The sequence below is a fragment of the Pleurodeles waltl genome, chromosome 8 (genome assembly GCF_031143425.1).
Source record: "Pleurodeles waltl isolate 20211129_DDA chromosome 8, aPleWal1.hap1.20221129, whole genome shotgun sequence".
NCBI classification, from domain to species: domain Eukaryota; kingdom Metazoa; phylum Chordata; class Amphibia; order Caudata; family Salamandridae; genus Pleurodeles; species Pleurodeles waltl.
Window position 1 is genome coordinate 13,365,381 of NC_090447.1, and position 18,996 is coordinate 13,384,376.

The 18,996-nt window shown below is 47.1% G+C and overlaps 2 protein-coding genes across 2 annotated transcripts in view; both read left to right on the forward strand.

Moving 5' to 3' along the window:
- The window catches only part of LOC138249017 (extracellular calcium-sensing receptor-like), a 216,947-nt gene extending 204,287 nt beyond the window's left edge, over positions 1-12,660 (forward strand). Inside the window, exon 8 of the mRNA XM_069203075.1 lies at positions 11,765-12,660. Within this exon, the coding sequence (XP_069059176.1) occupies positions 11,765-12,660 (896 nt within the window). The remainder of the gene's footprint in view (positions 1-11,764) is intronic.
- A 944-nt stretch (positions 12,661-13,604) lies between these two features.
- LOC138249018 (vomeronasal type-2 receptor 26-like) overlaps positions 13,605-18,996 on the forward strand; it is an 83,087-nt gene continuing 77,695 nt past the window's right edge. Inside the window, exon 1 of the mRNA XM_069203076.1 lies at positions 13,605-13,611. Coding sequence (XP_069059177.1) covers positions 13,605-13,611 — 7 coding nt within the window. The remainder of the gene's footprint in view (positions 13,612-18,996) is intronic.

Sequence of the window (18,996 nt, forward strand, 5' to 3'; positions counted from 1 at the left end):
CTGTCGCACAGCAGCCCTCCCAGTTCCCCTGTGTTCTTGGGCCTCCGTCCCCTGGACCGTGTGCCCCCTGCCACTGCCCCAAGGTCCCTGCTGTTGTTGGGGTGGTGGGTTAGCCTGGGTACCCTGTAGTGGTGGATACACAGCTGATTGAGGTGTCCTGGGGACGGAGGTATGGGCCCGCTGGGTGGGTGCTGTGCTGGTTTTTCCAGAGGGGGGAAGGTCTGTGGTGGCCTGTGACTGCGTGAGGGGAACCGACTGTCCAGAGGTACCCGATGGGCTGGGCTGGTCATCTAGATCCAGTTGGACAGAGCTGCTGTCATCACTGTGGGCCTCTTCTGTTGGTGGTGTGGACATGTGTGGACCCTCCTGTCCGGTGACGTTGGGTAGGGATCCTGCAGGGGTATAAAAGGATGGTTATTACATCTGTGTGTGTCATGGTGTGCAATGGGTGGGTGACCGTGTACCCCAGTGCTTGCATTCCTGTGTGGGACCTTGTTTGAGGATGGTTTAGGGGGTTGTATGGGTATGTGCAGTGGGCATTCTTTAGTGATGGGTGTCCATGCTTTGTTGTTGCATTCAGTGCTTGGTTTTGGGATGGGTAGTTTGTGATGTTGGGACATATGTGAGAAGTTGGAGTGCTCGGGTGAGGGTGAGGGTAGGGGTATGTGCTGGCATACAGGTAGGGTGGGGGATGTAATAGTTAAGATTTGACTTACTAGAGTCCATTCCTCCACCTACTCCTGCGAGGCCCTCAGGATGCAGAATCGCCAAGACCTGCTCCTCCCATGTTGTTAGTTGTGGGTGAGGAGGTGGGGGTCCGCCGCCAGTCCGCTGAACCGCCAGGTGGTGTCTTGAGACCACGGAACACACCTTCCCCCGTAGGTCGTTCCACCTCTTCCTGATGTCCTCCCGATTTCTTGGGTGCTGTCCCACTGCGTTGACCCTGTCCACTATTCTTAGCCATAGCTCCATCTTCCTTGCAATGGAGGTGTGCTGCAACTGTGATCCGAATAGCTGTGGCTCTACCCGGACAATTTCCTCCACCATGACCCTGAGCTCCTCCTCCGAGAACCTGGGGTGTCTTTGCCGTGCCATGGGGTGGTGTAGGTGATGTGTGGGGTGGAGTGTGTGGTGATAAGTGTGCTGATATGTAGTGGGGTGTTGTGTGAGGTGCGTGGAAGTTCTGTGGGTGATGGTGTTGTGTGCCTGTGGATGCTGTTGTTCTTGCTGGTGCTGTCTCCCTCTGGCCTTCTTCCGGAATTTTTGGTAGTAGGGGTTTGTGGGTGATGTGGGTGTGTGTTTTATATTCTAATGGGTATGTGGGAGTGGTGTGTGTATGTGTATCAGGTGTGTGTATTTCGAATTTTCCAATGTGGCTGTGTTTTGTAAAAGTGTGTGTATTTTGAGCGCAGTGTTGTTTACCGCCAATGGAATACCGCGGTTGAGAGACCGCCGCGTGGATTCGTTTGTCGTTATAGTTTGGGCGTATTTCTGTTGGCGTGACGGTGGAGGTTTTGTTTTTGCCAGTTTATCATTGATCTTTTTGTGTGGCGACTTGTGTCGGTGTCTAGATTTTGGCGGATTCCGAACTGTGGGTCATAATAGCTGTGGCGGTATTCCACGGCCACGGTGGTGTGTTGGCGGTCTTCTGCACGGCGGTAAGCAGCTTTTACCGCCAATGTTGTAATGAGGGCCAGAGTGTTTGAGGGTCTGAGAGGGTCTGTGAATGGGTGCATGAGTGTCTGAGTTGGGCTGTGAGTGGGTGCATGAGAGTATGTGAGGGTCTTTGAGTGCATGTGTGATGTCTGAATGGGTCTGTAAGTGGATGCATCAGGGCCTGAGTCGGTCTGTGATGGGGTGTGTCAGTGTCTGAGTGAGTCTGTGACTGGGTGCTTGAGAGTCTGCGTGGGTCTGTGAGTGGGTGCATGAGTGTCTGAGTGGGTCTTTGAATGGGTGCATGAGGGTCTGAGTGGGTCTGAGACTGGATGTGTGATGTCTTAATGGGTCTGTGAGTATGTTAGTGTCTGAGTGGGTCTGTGAGTAGGTGTATCAGCGTCTGAGTAAGTCTGTGAGTGGGTGTGTCAGAGTCTGAGTGTGTCTGTGGGTGGGTGCACAAGGGTGTGAGTGGGTCTGTGAGTGGGTGCACAAGGGTCTGAGTGAGTGTGTGAGTGGGAGAAAAAGTTTGAAAGAGAGAAATTGAGAGAGAGGGAGGGAAAGAGAGTCATAGGATGAGATATAAAGAGTTTTTCAGGCTTTTTTTGGACACTCACTCACCCATTCAGTTACCCATGCAGCAACTCAAACACCTACTCACTCATCAATGCAGACACTGACATACCAATTGACTAACCTATACAGTTACTCACACATCCACTCATTCTCCAATAAAGTCACTGACACATCAAACACTTATGCATGAACCAAATGATACCTCTACTCACTTACCTGTACACTCACAGAAACAGTCAAAAACACACTCTGTCACTCACACATACAACCACAGACACACACACTCACTTGTACAGCTACTAACACTCCTACTCACACATCCATACAACCACTTATGTTAACTGGATAATGTCATCAGTGATGTCATTAGTGATGTCATTTAAGATATCATCAGTGATGTGATCAGTGATGACATCACAAAGCTAATCTGCTCCCCGCTGAGTCTCCAAGTGTTGCTGCATCGCTTGCCACATCCGGAACTTGCTGCTTCCCTGTGCTTCCTTTGACATCCGCCCAGTTACTTTTCCCTGCCAATCATGGTGTATGACATGATGAAAGATCAAGTGAAGAGATGACTAAATTCTTTTAACCCAAATTTCAACTTTTGTGAAGGTGGACCAAATTGTTTATATTCATGGAATATTGTTATATTCATGGAATTGACATTATGCACGATTTCGTTTTTCTTTAAGTTTATTTCAAATTTTCAGTAGGTGTTTCATCATCATCATTAATTAGTTTATTTAAACTGTGGCCCACTAAACAGGATAGTACTTGTACTGTGTGAGAAAAAGTTATGATTTAAAATGTGCAAGTGTGTAAGCAGTCTACACATAAATATTAAAAACTTTATTTCATTATTGGCAATTTAAAAACCTTCCCACTGTACAGATATCCAGCAATTGCATCTTAAGCAATAATTTACCGCCATCTTTTTGGTCTCCTATTTCATGCTTAAATAAATAAGTTTTAAAAACTGTATTCATTGTTTTCATAAACAATTCAGTAAGACACAGGAAATATTGCATTTAAAACCAATCCCACATAAGCATTTTACTACATTATCATGAATGAAAAGGGGATTTAAACTTAAAAGCAATTGTCTCATTTTCATACTTGGGAAGCAATCTAAAAATTCATACATTGATTAATTTATAGAATTCACAAATCTATTGGTCTTGAGTTCTTAAGACATTCAACTAATGTTTTATGACTCAAGTTACATAAATCACTTCTCGTTGCCTCGAAGGTTGTTTTGAGTTGTAACTATTTTTATGTTAGAAACACAGGGAAGACTGGTATAGACAACTCCAATCCAAGCTAACCATTTTTCTGTAAAATGTACTTCTTTACCCTTTGAGCCCTTTGTATCCAAGTTGTTCATCTTTCCGTTTTTACCAAACGAACATTCCATGGGCCTCAATCCAAGTTTGGCGGTCTTAAGACCGCCAAACTCGACGTGGCAGTCAACTCCAGCGGTCGGACCTCAATCATTGCAAGGATCACGGATCAGGACTGGGTGGCGCGGTCGGAGTCGTGGCCAGCCACAGCCGTGCCCACGACAGCACTGCCATGGCTGATCACGTGTCCACTTTCCTACAGCCTTTCCATGGTGGTTTTACTGCCATGGAAAGGCTGGCGGTAAGCCAGTATTGGGGGCCACAGGGGGAGCCACTGCACTGCCCATGGCAAGGGCAGTGCAGGGACCCCCTCTGCCGACACCCTCGGAATGTGCACAGTCTGCTGTGCGGACAGTGCGCATTCCGAGGCTGCTCTGTAGACAGTGCGCATTCCAAGGGTGCTGTTTTCCAATGGCATTGGATTCGGCTCCCTTAAGGTCATAATATGATGTTTCAGTCGGTCAGCCTGGTGGAAACGTCATAACCTGATGGTGGTGAGGCTGCTGGTGTGATGACAACCTCCCCCCTGGAGGTTTGGCGGCCTGAAAGTCGGACCACCAAACTTGTAATGAGTCCATATGTGATTCTGATAAGTAACCCTACTTTGTTAAATTTGCTTCACTTCTTTTTGCTTACACTGTACAATTCTTTGGCAAGCTAAATAATTGTTCAAACATAAACTCTATATATTATCCTAATTCTCCCCAGAATCTAGACATATAGGGGATTACAAGTCTGCCAGTCGCACTGATGCGGCTGTGGCAGTCCCACTGCCACATTACGAGGTTGACGGGCAGACCCACCAACCTACTGCCATTCTCACCAGGATCCAAGATCCTGATGGGCTAATTGTGGTCAAGGTTGTGATCATCCAGGGAGGCACTGAACTCAGTGCCACCCTGCTTATTAAAACCATGTTCTCCGCCAGCCCTTTCATTGCGGTTTCACCACCATGAAAAGGCTAGCGGAGAATAAGTCAGGAAGGCAATGCAGGGGTCCCCCTGCCCAGCACCCTTGAAATGTGCACTGTCTACTATATAGACAGAGTGCATTTCAAGGGTCCTGGTGCACCCTGCATGCAGCAGCATTTCCTCCAGCTCAGTTATGAGCCAGGAACAATGCTGCTGAACCTTTCCCACTGGGCTAGCCCGTCAGCCCAGTGTGGGCGGTCTCTTTATCCAGAGTTTGGTGGATGGATGTTCCCATCCGCCAAACTCCTAATGGCCCCCTTAATCTCGACTCCATATAAAATCTGGGTTGGATCATCGCTGAATATGCTTTTTAATATTGTGCTCCTTGACAGGCCAGCATAATGTTTGTTAAACTTCTTTAATCCTGTCATTGCAATTGATACGTTTTTCTTTAATGATGTAATATGATAAGACCAACTTAAACCTTTATGGAACCACATGCCAAAGTATTTGTCCGAGTCCACTTCCCTTCTAATTTGGTAGGGCACATAAACCAGTAAAACTATAATTTGCTTATCTCTGCAATGATTAAAAAACTTGACAAGTGTCCTTGTAGATGAACCTGGTTCATATCTATTAATGCATTCAACAGGAATAAAATTTGGATTCTGACCATTGTCAGTTTGAGGGAGGTATTGATAAGGGCTCCAGGTAGGTGTTAGAAAAAGAGTTATTGGCAGTGGTGCTAACAAACAGTCCTGCTTCAGGTCATTTCTAATAAAAACATTCCTTGAATTCGTCCTTTCTTTACTGAGTTCTACTCTTGCTCAATTATCTCTGTGTTGTTTTTGAAACATGGAGACCAGCCCTATAGAGATTTATGATATAACCAGCATCCCCCACAACGTATTACAATTTACCAGGTCAAACTTTGCTCAGAAGACAATAAAACAACATAACAAATGACCTCTTATCTCTCTTGACTTCCAAGCAAGTAACCATAAGCTAAAACAGTGGTTGGGAGTCAAATCTCGCTCTCTAAACCCTTCTTGCTCCCTCAGTAATAAATTGGTCTCTTCCAATCATTCCTTCAATTTACAGAGCAGTATTTTCGAAAACACTTTGGGCCTAATTACAAGGTTGTCGGTTTTCAGACCGCCAGCCCCACTCTGGCAGTCAGGACCGCTGCTGCTTTGGCGGTCCGACCTCCACATAAAGCCCCTGGCGGTCAGACCACCAGGGTTCCGCCTTCTACGCCACGAATGGTGACCCCCGACGGTGATGGCAGAAAGAGGTTGTAATCCACCAGGGCAGCGCTGCTTATATATGACCTCGTTCTCCACCAGCCTTTTCCTGGCAGTTTCACCACTATGAAAATGCTGGCAGAAAACAGGTGGAGGGGGCAACAGGGGGGCCCCTGCACTGCCCATGCACTTGGCATGAGCAGTGCAGGGGTCCCCTTGCCCAACACCATCACAATGTTCACTGGCTACTGTTCAGACAGAGAACATTGCGAGGGTGCTGGTGCACCCTGCAGAGGACAGCATTGGCGCTCGCTCAATTACGAGCTGGAGACACGCCTTGTTTACGGCGGGAAACTGAGGTTTCTGCCTGCCAGGATAGTGGGAAACCCCTAATAGGTCCGATGGGGTGGTTGCCACAATGGCAGTAGCCACCCTGTCAGGAGTTTGACGGACGGGCTTTCCACTCTGTCAAATTCATTATGGTGGCCGTTGGCACCTACACCTTTGAGATTTTTTAAACTGTAGTTTTTTTGTTTGTAAGGGGTCTTCCATTTTGAGGATCCGTAACTATGGGCCAGATGTAGGAAGAAAACATTTTGTGAGGTGCAAATTGCGAGTACTAGCGACTCGCAATTTGCACCTCGCAAAATGTTATGCAGAAAGGTGTCTCCGACACTTTCTGCGACTCGCTATGGGGTCGCAAAGACCCACCTCATGAATATTAATGAGGTGGGTCGCAGTTTGCGACCCCATAGCGAGTCTAGGCACTCACGGGGATGGTGGCCTGCTGGGGACAGCAGACCACCATGTCCGAGACTGGTTTGAAATAAAGCAGTTTTTTTTTTTCTCTTTGCAGCCCGTTTTCCTTAAAGGAAAACGAGCTGCAAATAGAAAAAATACCGAAACCTTTTTTTCATTTTTTTTTTCAGAGTAGGCAGTAGTCCATAGGACCACTGCCTGCTCTGAAAAAATATTATTGTGAGCATTCACAAAGGGGAAGGGGTCCCATGGGGACCCCTTCCCGTTTGCGAATGAGTTACCCTCCACTTCAAGTGGATGGTAACTGCGAGTTGATTTGCGACCACTTTCGCGGTCACAAATTAACTCTACATCACGGTGTGACTCGCAAATAGGAAGGGAACACCCCTTCCTACTTGCGAGTCTGAAACACATTTTGCGAGTCGGTACCGACTCGCAATATGTGTTTCTGCATCGCGTGAGGGCATTTGCGCTTTGCAAATGGCATTTTTCACCGTTTACGAGGCGCTAATGCCTTCCTACATCTGGCCCATAATGCCTCCCTTCCTGCAGTTCGAGAAATTTCCTGTCACAAGTATCTGTTGGATTATTGTCCCCAGTAGCCTAGCCCAGCAATCTATGTGCCTCATTATGAGGCTGGCGATCTTGAGACTGCTAGTCTCATGGTGACGGTCGGACCACCAGGGGACCACCATCCCCGCCAGGAACATGGTTCCCGAATCGGCTGACAGTGGTCGGAGTCATGCTCAGCCACGGTTTCGCTGAGTTCAGCGTTGCCCCCTGATCATGAGTCCCCTTTCCTCCAGCCTTTTCATGGCGGTTTAACTACCATGAAAAGGCTGGTGGAAAGAAAGTGCACTGCCCACGACCATGACCATGTTGTTGGCAGTGCAGGGAACCCCTTGCACAGCACCCTCAGAATGTGCACTGTCTGCTTTGCTGTTGTGCTATGGTATTGGCCTGTTCCCAGAGGGCAGATGTGCAGGAACCCGTAATAAGATGTTCCCGCCGGGCAGCCCATTAGAAACATCATAAAATGAATGGGGTGAGGCCGCTGGGTTGACGGCGGTCTCATCCCGCAAGTTTTACGGTTGGCTCTTACGACTGCCAAACTCATAATGAGGCCCTATCTTAGTTTTAAACTCACAATTACTGGGGGATCATCTGGACCATCGGCCCTTTTTATTTTTAATATAAATATTGTATTTTGTTACTACTGAGGTGGAAAATAACTTTGAAACTCTTTATGAGTGCGGCAGTCCAAGGACCGCCACACTCGTGTTAACAGTCGGTCCATCGTTCTCTGGGTGGTCCGACTGCCCAATAACGACTTAGGCAGGGGGACCCACCTAAAGAAAGCCATCCCCACCAGTGTCACAGATCCTCATGGGGTGACGGCGGTCAGTCTTGTAATCAGCCATGGTGGCACTGAACTCAGCACTGCCTGGCTTAATAGAACCCAACTTTCTGCCAGCCTTGCCAGTGCCGGGGGCCAGATGGAAGCCCCTGTACTGCCTATGCACATGGCATGGGCAGTGAAGGGCCCCTCCTGCCCAGCACCATCAGAGTGCACACTGTGGCCCATATTTATACTTTTTCACGCAAAAACTGAGCTAGCGCAGTTTTGCATGAAAAAGTTTACCACTGGCTAGCGCCATTCCAAGACATCGGCCGGGTGTTTTATTTATGGAATGCCACAATCCGGTTCAAAGTGTGGGCTAACTTCAAAGAAAATGACGTTAGCCGGGTGGGGGTTGCTGTATAGGAGAAAGAGGTTTAGCACTAGAAAATGACGTTAGACTGAAAAAAGTAAAAAAAGATGACTCTAACCAGATTAGCGTCATTTCTTGGCGCTAAACCTACCATACCACATGACTCCTGTCTTATAAAAGACAGAGGTCAGGCCCACCACCCCAATTGCCAGCACAGGGGACAAGGGTCCCCTGGCATGGCCATTGCACCCAGAGCCATGAAGGGGAGGCCATATCAGGACCCCAAATGGCACTTTAAAAAAATTAACAAAATACTTACCTGTAGTTACCTATACTTACCTGGGATGGGGTTCCACATCCTCCGCTGTCCCTCTGGTGGGGGTGGGGTGTCACTGGGCCTTGAGGAGGGCACCTGTGGGCTCTTTCCATGGTGTACCACCATGGAAATAGACCCACAGGTCCCCTAATGCCTGCCCTGACCAAGGTGTTAAAGAATGCACTAAGCAGGCTTAACGCCATTATTTAGGCCCGCCTCCCTCCCATGCACCATTTTTGCATGGGAGGATAAATAAGGCGCCTGGGCCTTAGAGTAATTGTTTGCCCGGGAACGCCTACTTTGTATCTCATTGATGCAAGGTAGTTTCCTACTAGCAAAAAATGACTTTAACTCCAATATTTTGACGCTAGACTGGACTAGCGTCAAAATATAAATATGGAGTTAAGTTTGCGCTGAAATAGCGTAAAAAAAATACGCTATTTCAGCTCAACCAGAGTATAAATATGCCCCTAGCTTTCTTTCTGTAGCTGTAACTCCAGGAAGAAAAAGGTTTAGTGGTCCTATCTAATTGGCACTACTGGGGATTCAAGATTTTTGTGCCAGCTATTGTGGCCCTGTAGGAAACTAGCCTCTTTCTACCATGGTTACCACCATTTTTTGCCGGTTTGTCAGTGTGTTTGACTGTGTTCACTGGGATACTGCTAACCAGGACAACAGTGATAATGCTCTCTCTCTTCTAACTTGGTAGCTTGTACCATTTTCACACTACATTTGGCATACTGGTGCTCCCATGTAAGTCCCTAGTACATGGTACACAGGTACCCAGGGCATTGGGGTACCAGGGGATCACAATGGGCGGCAGCATGTATTATGCCACCCATGGGGAGCCCATGCAAATTGTTATGCAAGCCTGCCATCGCAGCTTGCGTGAAAGGGTGCATGCACCCTTTTTCACCATAGATCACTGCACCAGGTCACTATAAGTCAAACCTATGGCAGGCCCTCCTAGCCCAGAGGGCAGGGTGCAGGTACCTGTGTGTGAGGGCACCCCTGCAGTAGCAGAGGTGCCTGAACAAACTCCAGGTCCATTTACCTGGACTTTGTGAGTGCAGGAATGCAATTTTACGTGTGTACTGGACATAGGTCACTACCTATGTCCAGCTACATAATGGTAACTCCGAACCTAGGCATGTTTGGCATCAAACATGTCGGAATCATACCTCAATACTGTTGCAAGTATGTGGGAGCATCTGAGAGGCCAGGCAGGTGATGTCAGACCCCCTCCTGATAGGTACTTACCTGGCTAGGTGACCAATCCCCCTTTCAGGGCTATTTAGGGTCTCTGTCAGGGTGGATTTCCAGATTTAGCTTGCAAGAGTCCAGCAGGATGCCTCTGCAACCTTCATTTTGACTTCTGGCCTCCGGAACTGCGACTGGACCCTCCAAAACCCAACAATCTCCCTCCAACATGAAGAACTCTTCTGCAACATTGTTTCCAGGGCTCCTTCCAGCAACTGCAACATTTCCAGTAGCTGTGCATCCACTAAGGGTGATATGTCTTCAGTCTGCACTAGAAGAAAGAAGAAATCTCCCTTGAAGTGAAGTAGTCACTCCCCTAAATCTGCAGGCACCTGCTGCAATGATGACCAGCTGCGTGGATCTCCCCTCATCTTGAGCTGCGGAGATTTTGCATCATGGGTGGTGGTCCAGAGTAGTCCTCTTGGTCTTTTCTGCCAGCTGTCCAACTTTGGTGGAGGTAAGCCCTTGCCTTCCCATGCAGGACATCCCCCTTGCACAGCATCTCTTGCAGCCGCCAAAGCTTGTTTGCATCTCCTCCAAGGGATCTTCAGACGACGTGTAGCTCCAGCCCCCAGCACTCCTTTTTGTGATGCACAGCCCTCTGCGTGGTTCTCCTGCAGTGTGGGATCCCTTTCTGTAGTGCTGCAGGGGCTCCTTGTGCGACTTCTGTGTCCCTGTCCTGCGGGACTCCTGTGGGTGCTGCCTCTTCTTCTGTGGGTTCTCTGTGTTGCTGAGGGTCCCCTCTGACTCCCCCTCCTGGATTGAGTCCCCCTGGGCCTTGCTGTTCCCCGGCAGCACCACTTTTCTACTATCCGCAAGTTTTCCTTTGCGAAGGCTTGTTGGTAGAATTCCTGCACCGACACCCGCCTGCAATCCTCACTCCAGCATGGCACATCTTCTGCATCCTATAGGAACTCTCCTCCTGCTCCAGGGCTGCAGTACTGACCTAAACTTAATCACCGTCGACCAACTCCTGCAAGTACAGCTGGATGGGTAGTAGCTCCCACTCCTCCTGGACTCCACTGTGAAGCCTGGACTTGGTCCCCTCCCTCCACAGGTCTTCCTCTCCAGGAATCCACTGCTGGTTTCTTGCAGTCTTGTCTGGGTGTCTTCTTTTCTTTTCTTCCTTTTGGATTGTTTGGGGAAATTACAGTGATTTACTCCTGCTTTCCTGGTCGCTGGGAGGTACTGTGCTACTTACCTCTGTGGTTTTCTAGTACTTCCAGTTCCCCTCTACACATTCCACTTATCTAGGTGGGGGTCCTGTGTTCGCATTCCATTTTATTAGTATATGGTTTGGGCTCCCCCTAGGGTCGCTATTGCTTATTGGTATTTACACTGTTTTCTAACCTTTTCTATGCCTATTACTGTTTACTAGTGTATATAATTGGCGTATTACTTAACTCCTAGAGGAGGGTTGCCTTTCTAGTATTTTGTGGTATTGTGTAATACAACTGAGAGTTGTCTTACATATGTATTAGTGCTGTGTGACTACAGTGTTATTGCATGAGCTTTGCATGTCTCCTAGATAAGCCGTGGCTACGCATCCACAGCTACCTCTAGAAAGCCTGGCTTCTAGACACTGCCTACACTTCACTAGGAGGGAATACCTGGACCTGGTAAAAGGTGTAAGTACTTTAGGTACATACACATCACATCCCAGGCCAGCTTCCTACAAGCCCCAAATGTGTACTCATCTGTTCATTTTATTTAATATGAAGGACATCCTTTCCCCTGTAAAACTGAGACTTCCACTTTAACATGCTGTCTCCTGAATTACAGAATACATGAATGTGTTACCAATGGATTGAACTTCTAAGTGACTTTGGAATTAAACATAACTTGGTTGGATTAAACTAATTTCAGTTATGCAGCAGTGTGTTATGATTTACAGTTTAACACAAAATATAGCTTCATGTACATTCTTTTGCAGATACTGATGATTGCAAGAAATGCCCTGATGATCAATGGTCCAATCTAAAACAAGATCAGTGCATACAAAAAGTGACTGAGTTCCTTTCATTTGAAGAGCCCCTGGGTACAATTCTTCTTACCTGCGGAGCCTTCCTGTTTTTCATCACTGCATGTGTGCTGTTCCTTTTTATCAAATATCGAGACACTCCCATTGTAAAAGCCAACAACCGTGGTCTAAGCTACCTGCTCCTCGTTGCCCTCATGTGTTGCTTCCTCTGCTCATTCATATTCATTGGCCGTCCTGGGAAACTCACCTGCATGCTTCGACAGACTGTCTTCGGGGTCATTTTTTCAATCAGTGTCTCTGCTGTTTTGGCAAAAACTATAATTGTTGTCATTGCCTTCAAGGCAACCAATCCAACGAGCTCTGCCAGGAAGTGGCTGGGGTCAAAGATGCCAAATTGTATAGTTTTCTTCTGTTCTATGATTCAGGTCATCATCTGTGTTGTTTGGCTGGTAGACTCACCTCCATTTCCAGAGCTCAACCTGAAGTCTTATAATGAGAAAATTACCTTTGAATGCAATGAAGGGGACACCACTTTCTTCTACTGCATGCTGGGATACATGGCTGTCCTGGCCATGGTCAGCTTTATAGTGGCCTTTCTCTCAAGGAATCTGCCTGGAAGCTTCAATGAGGCCAAGCTGATCACCTTCAGTATGCTGGTGTTTGTCAGTGTGTGGATCTCCTTCATCCCAGCGCACCTGAGCACACGCGGGAAGTACATGGTGGCCGTGGAGGTGTTTGCCATCTTGTGCTCCAGTGCTGGACTGCTGGGGTGTATATTCTTTCCCAAATGTTATATTATTCTCATAAAGCCTGAGAGGAACACCAGAAAACATCTAGTTAGAAATTAGCATGTATAATTGAAAAAAAGCTGTACTAAGGAATGAAAGCAAGCCTTGTCACTGAGAGACACATAGAGGCTGAAATGAAGGTGTTAAAATTAAGAGGTGAAGTTGAGCTACCTTTTATTATACAAATATAAAAGATATATGGGTTGTAGACCACCATTTGTCATGGTTAGCAGAGACTTTTGAACGCAAACTGTTCAAGACTGTTATACAATGTGGAACTGCTATCTCTAGAGTAGTCAAAAATATAGAAGTCCTGACAAGATTGATAGAAAGCATTAAACACCATTTACCAGTGAGTTTGCCTGGGAGAAAGTAAACCCTGCACAGATACATCAGCCTTTCTGAACTAATGACTTCACTCCTCATTGAAACATGAATAAAGACACTATGAGTCTGCTAAAGAAGATTGAGGAGGCAGACCAGATGTATCTGTCCGACGATGCCAAGCCCCCTCCGGTCTTTGAGAATACTCCCTCTTTGCAGGACTGTTGAAAGATCATGGCAGCAAAGTTTTCTTCACTCTTTTTGTGGACATTTTGGGAGTCCACCTTATTGATTCAGCATTTATTAATAGGAATTGTTCATAAACATCAAGTTTACATGGCACATACTGAGAAATCATATTAATAAATTATGGTTCGGAAACAAAGATTATTGATTTTTACCAATACGTTATATAATGACTCTCCTTTACATCTGAGTAAGGAAGTTAACTTACATACTGACCCATAGCTGTGTTTTAATACTAACACAGATACAATAAAACCTATAATAACTATTATGCATAAAAATAACCTGAAATGCTTTCAGTAACAGACACCGCATCCAAATTCAACTAATTCAATTAGATGTTTTTAACTATTAAATATTTTAAAGTTTTATGGATCATTTTTTTCTGATGCTTATTCGCCCAAAAGCCATTTCAAGATAGTCTGGGATGACAAATGGCAGGTAAGTATATAGGGCCAGATTATGAGGCTGGCGGACTGAAGACCGCCAGTTTTGCGGTGGCTGTCTGACCGCCACCGCTGTGGCATCCGTCTACCACATTACAAGATTGGTGGGCAGACCCGCCAATTTCCCGCCATCCTCACCAGGTTCTCAGATCTCAACAGGCTGATGGAGGTGCAAGTTGCAATCAGCTCAGGCGGCGCTGAACTCAGCACCACCCTACTGATTACAACCTTGTTCCCCACCAGCCTTTTCATGGTAGTTGAACTGCCATGAGAAGGGTGGCGAAGAACAAGTGCAGGGGTCCCCCTGCCCAGCACCTTTGAAATGCACACTGTCTGCTGTGCAGACAGTGTGCATTTTGAGGGTGCTGGTACCCCATGAGTGTGGCAGTAGTGCTGCCAGCTATATTATGAGCCCGTGACAATGTTGCTGCCCCTTTCCCACTGGGCTGGCTTGGTCAGCCCAGTGGGAAAATTGTAATGAGGCCAGCGGGGAGGTCAACCACATGGCGGCGACCTCCACGTCGGCAGTTTGGTGTTTCCATCCTCTTAATCAGCCCCATAGGCTGTATAAATAAACAATGAAAACATATGCAACAGAAGAAGTGTGACATAGGAGGAGGATGGTGATAGAAATTAGTATAATTGTTTTATTCACTTAGGCCACAATTATGACTGTGGCGGTCCGAGGATCACCAGACTCGCAGTGGCGGTCAGACCACTGTGGCGGTCGACCACCACATTACAAGTTTGGCAGGCAGACTCGCCAGCCTACCGCCATCCCCGCCCAGATCCTAGATCCCAACGGCTGATGGCGGAGCTGGCTGTAATCAGCCAGTTTGTTGCTGAACTCAGTGCTGCCCTGCTGATTAAAAACCTTGTTCTCCTCCAGTCTTTTGATGGTGGTTCCACCATCATGAAAAAGCTAGTGGAGAACAAGTGCAGGGGGGCACCGAGGGACCACTGCACTGCCCATGCTAATGGCATGGGAAGTGTAGGGTCCCCATGCCCAGCACCCTTGACATGCACACTGTCTGTTATGTTCATGCCCCCTGCGTGCGGCAATGCTGCCACACCTTTCCCACTGGGCTGACCAGTGGAAACCTTGGTTTCCGCTGGTCATCCGAGTGGGAAAGCCGTAATGGGGCTGGCGGTGCTTGCGACCTCCCTGTTGGGAGTTTGAAGGACGGATATTACTGTCCGCCAAACTCATAATCAGCCCTTAATTCTTTAGGGTCTTTGTACAATGCTACATGTCGCCTTTTGGTTACTTCAGAGTGCTATTGTGAAGAAGCACATGGAAAATTAGCAGTAGAGGCAGGTCAGACACTATGTTCATTATATATATGACCTAGTGGCACTCGCAACTAGATAATTATAGTTAGGACCTAATTTCTATGGAAAAAGCTTTTTTTTACTTGCCTATATCTTTGGCGGCGGTTGACAAATCTTAACAACATTTTCCAAATAAATGTGCGACTCAGATGAGGTGCTGTCTGGTAAGTTTGTGAATTTTTCACTTTGTAAATCTAGAGCTGCGATTTTGACCTCGTTGGGCCACATTAGCGTCATAAAAAATGACGCTAATGTAGTGGAAAGAGGCGCCAGGCCCTCTTAAATCTGGGCCTAAGAGTAGAATCCGGCTTAACGGACCGTAAAACCGTCCACAAACACTCTAGAAACGGTTCGAGACCCTGGTTGTCAGAGAAGCCCTCAGGTACTGCCCTATAGTTCAACCCTAGCCCGTATTGCCGAAGCATAGATGTTGGTGCTAGTTTTAGATCAAGGACACCTTACTATCTCTCTCAAGCATAGAGGCCGAGCCCCTCTAACGCACTTGGATATTTCTAGTCACTAGTGTGATGTCACTGTAGCTTTGGTCAGCTCTTAAGGGGATAGAGACAGCTACTCTATGGTACATACTCCCAAAAGAGTGGAGCACGCACACATCCCTCAGTAGGGTGCGCATGCCGCCCTCTCCACTACTGCACCTCTCGCTACACTGCGGACTGTGAAGGAAGCATGGAGTAGCAGCATGAGCAGCGGAAACAGCAGGCTAGAGGAGGAGAGTACTCCACAAGCATGAAATGTACATAGCCCTGTGACCCCCACACAACAAGGGCCCCCCGAACCTGGGAGGTGAGTGAGGAAGCACCTGGGTTCACGGTTTCTAGCTGTGGACCCATGTAACATTAAATAAACCCCAGATGGTACAGACAACACAAAAAAGTAATGCTTTTTTGCATGCTATTCAAAAATAAATTTTTACAGTCACAGTCTCTTGTATATGTTTGACATATGAGCATACAGCCCCCAGGAAGAAGGGGTGCGGGGTTCTTTAGTGTATGACTTCAGTAAACACTACACTAGCATCTCATTCCTACTGGACAGTATTCAGGATAACCGCTTTGATTGTCTCCCTCAATGCAAGGCATGCATTTTCAGATTTCTTCAGTTTCTTCAAAGCCCCTACTCCCATTTTTGTGTGATATCCGAGAGCACGAAGGACCACCATTCAAGTGTATGGTGTTCGTGCAGTAGTGTGTCCCAGGGGTGGGGAGCCCCCGCAAGGGTGCAGCAGAGCACTGGCGTCTGAATGTAAGCCAGGATGGTCGTGATTCTGAAGGCACCTCATTAAATGGTTGTCCTGCACCAGACGGGGAAGTCCACTGGGATGGGCATGCCTTCCTAGGATCCAGGCAGTACATAGCATTTTGTTAAAAGGGTGCAGTGGGGAGCCCTGTACCTCAGGCTCTGCCAAATGGATTGTGGGAGAAAACCTGCACTGTTCTGTGTTCATAGAAGGCAGCAAGGGATCTGTCCTTGCTGTATGTAGCACTTTGTTAAAAGAGTGTATTGGAGAGCAGTGCTCCACAGGCTGTGCAGAATGGATTGTGCAGAGAACACCTACACTGTTGCATGTTCATAGAATGCAGCAAGGGACCAGACCTGGCTGTGACCTTAAGGTGCTGGGCTGGGGCACCCCTTAACCCCCATATTCACAAAGGGATTTCCGCAGCCTGCACACTGCACCATTGAAAAACTGGCCTCTATTTCAGCCTCCTAGCTCCTCTGTTGTCCCATAAGTTCATGGTGGAAACACTTGACAACCTGGACTTAGGAAATCTATCTCTACACACATTAGAGAACAGTAATTGTGGCAGCGCAGTACATACACAACTGTTTAACTCTAACATTGCACAGCAGGCAGTGCCATGGGAAGATTACCAAGGGACAAATGTAAGGAAATAAACTATGCCCACCCCCCAAAAAAAATACCCTGCTTGGTACTAAAAAAAAAAAGTTTGCAATGCAAAATGTCTCACTACACTTGAGTTGGAGCTATTGGCATTGTAAATGCATAACTGGACTTTTTTGCCACATTAATTGGTCAACTCTTGCATATTTTGGTCCTTTCTGCCAAATAATTCCAGTGGCAATGCATGGAACTAAAGGGCTAGTAGGCCTACTAGAATATTTTCTAACCCAGGCCCTTAAAACACAAACTACTCCCAGTTGCAAGTCATATTTACTTGGCAGTTGGTACAGGCAACATTGCCTGTGGGTCAATGAATAAATAATTGTACTTCCAGAATGCCTGCTTATTGGAGCACTATACCTTTACAGCAGTCTGGGGAGTGGAACAAAACACCCTTGATTTTTCACACGCTTGAAGAGAGCCATCTCACATGATAATAATGATCCTCAGTCAGTCTCGAACTGAAATATTAGTTATAAAATATTGACCACTGTGCAGCATAATCAACTGTAAGCTCTCCTCGAGGTTAGTTTTATAAATACAAGCACACACAGCACAAGTTTTACAGATTCAAACGTGTGTAGTTCATCTATTCAAGTTTCTGCTTTATATTCACAGCTTGTATCACGTTATGAAAATTAACTACACATCTCATAATGCAAAGCTCAAACATAAACTTAATGAGGGAATCATCCATCGAACTAGGGAGCTGGACAACTCTACAAATACTACTCCAAGGGCTGGTTTCCAGCTTGTATCACATTATTAAAATATAACTACGAGCAGCAGATATGAATATGTGTGCTGCAAAGAACGTGTCCTAGGCAGATCACAGAGTGCATATAATGTAAACGTGTCAAAATAACTCTAGCAATTAATGTTCCTTTTGGAGACAGAACATACTTTTGTCTAGTGGAAGCTTGGAGTCAACATAAGGTGGCGTACAGGGTTAATATGCTTGCTGCAAAGAACGTGTGCTAAGCAGATCGGAGTGCATATAATGTAAAAACAATACCGCCAATCGAGTTCACGCTGTGAGCACTGTGAGCACCATGACAGCCAAGAGAATGTACTTTTGTCTAGTGGAAGCTTGGAGTCAACATAAGGTAGCGCACAAGGTTAATGTGCCTGCTGCAAAGAACGTGTACTAGGCAACTCACAATTAATCAATCAATCAATACATTTATAAAGCGCACTACATACTGTGAAGGTCTCAAGGCGCTGGGGAAAAAAAGGGGGGGTGCTGCTACTGCTCGAAGAGCCAGTGTCTTCTGAAGGTGAGCAGGTCCTGGATCTGTCTTAGGTCAGACGGGAGGGTATTCCAGGTCTTGGGGGCGAGGTAGGAAAAAGATCTGCCGCCGGAGGATTTGCGTCAGATCCGGGGGATGGAGGCGAGGGCGAGGTTGGAAGAGCGGAGTTGTCGGGTGGGGGTGTAGAAGCTGAGTCTGTTGTTAAGGTAGGCTGGTCTGGTGTTGTGGAGTGCTTTGTGTGCGTGGGTGAGGAGTTTGAAGGTGATCCTCTTGTCGACGGGGAGCCAGTGCAGGTCTCTCAGGTGTGGGGTGATGTTGCTGCGGCAGGGAATGTTGAGGATGAGTCGGGCGGAGGTGTTTTGGATGCGTAGGAGGCGTTGCATGTGTGTGGACGGGATGCCTGCATAGAGTACGTTGCCGTAGTCAAGCCTGCTGCTGACGAGGGCCTGTGTTACCGTTTTTCTTGTTTCGGTTGGGATCCATTTGTAGATCCTGTGAAGCATGCGGAGCGTGTTGTAGCAGGAGGAGGAGATGGCGTTGACCTGCTTTGACATGGAGAGGGATGAGTCGAGGATGAAGCCATGGTTGCGTGCGTGGTCAGTTGGTGTTGGTGGGGTTCCCAGAGAGGCTGGCCACCACGAGTCGTCCCAGACAGAAGGGGTGGGCCCAAGGAGGAGGACCTCCGTTTTGTCCGAGTTCAGTTTCAGCCGGCTGCCTCTCATCCAGTGCTTGTAATGTCAAAATAACTCTGGCGATTTATTTTCTATCTGAAGGGAGAAAATACTTTTGTCTAATGGAAACTTGGAGTCATCATAAGGTGGCACACAGGGTTAATGTGCTTGCGGCAAAGAACATGTACTAGGCAAATCACAAA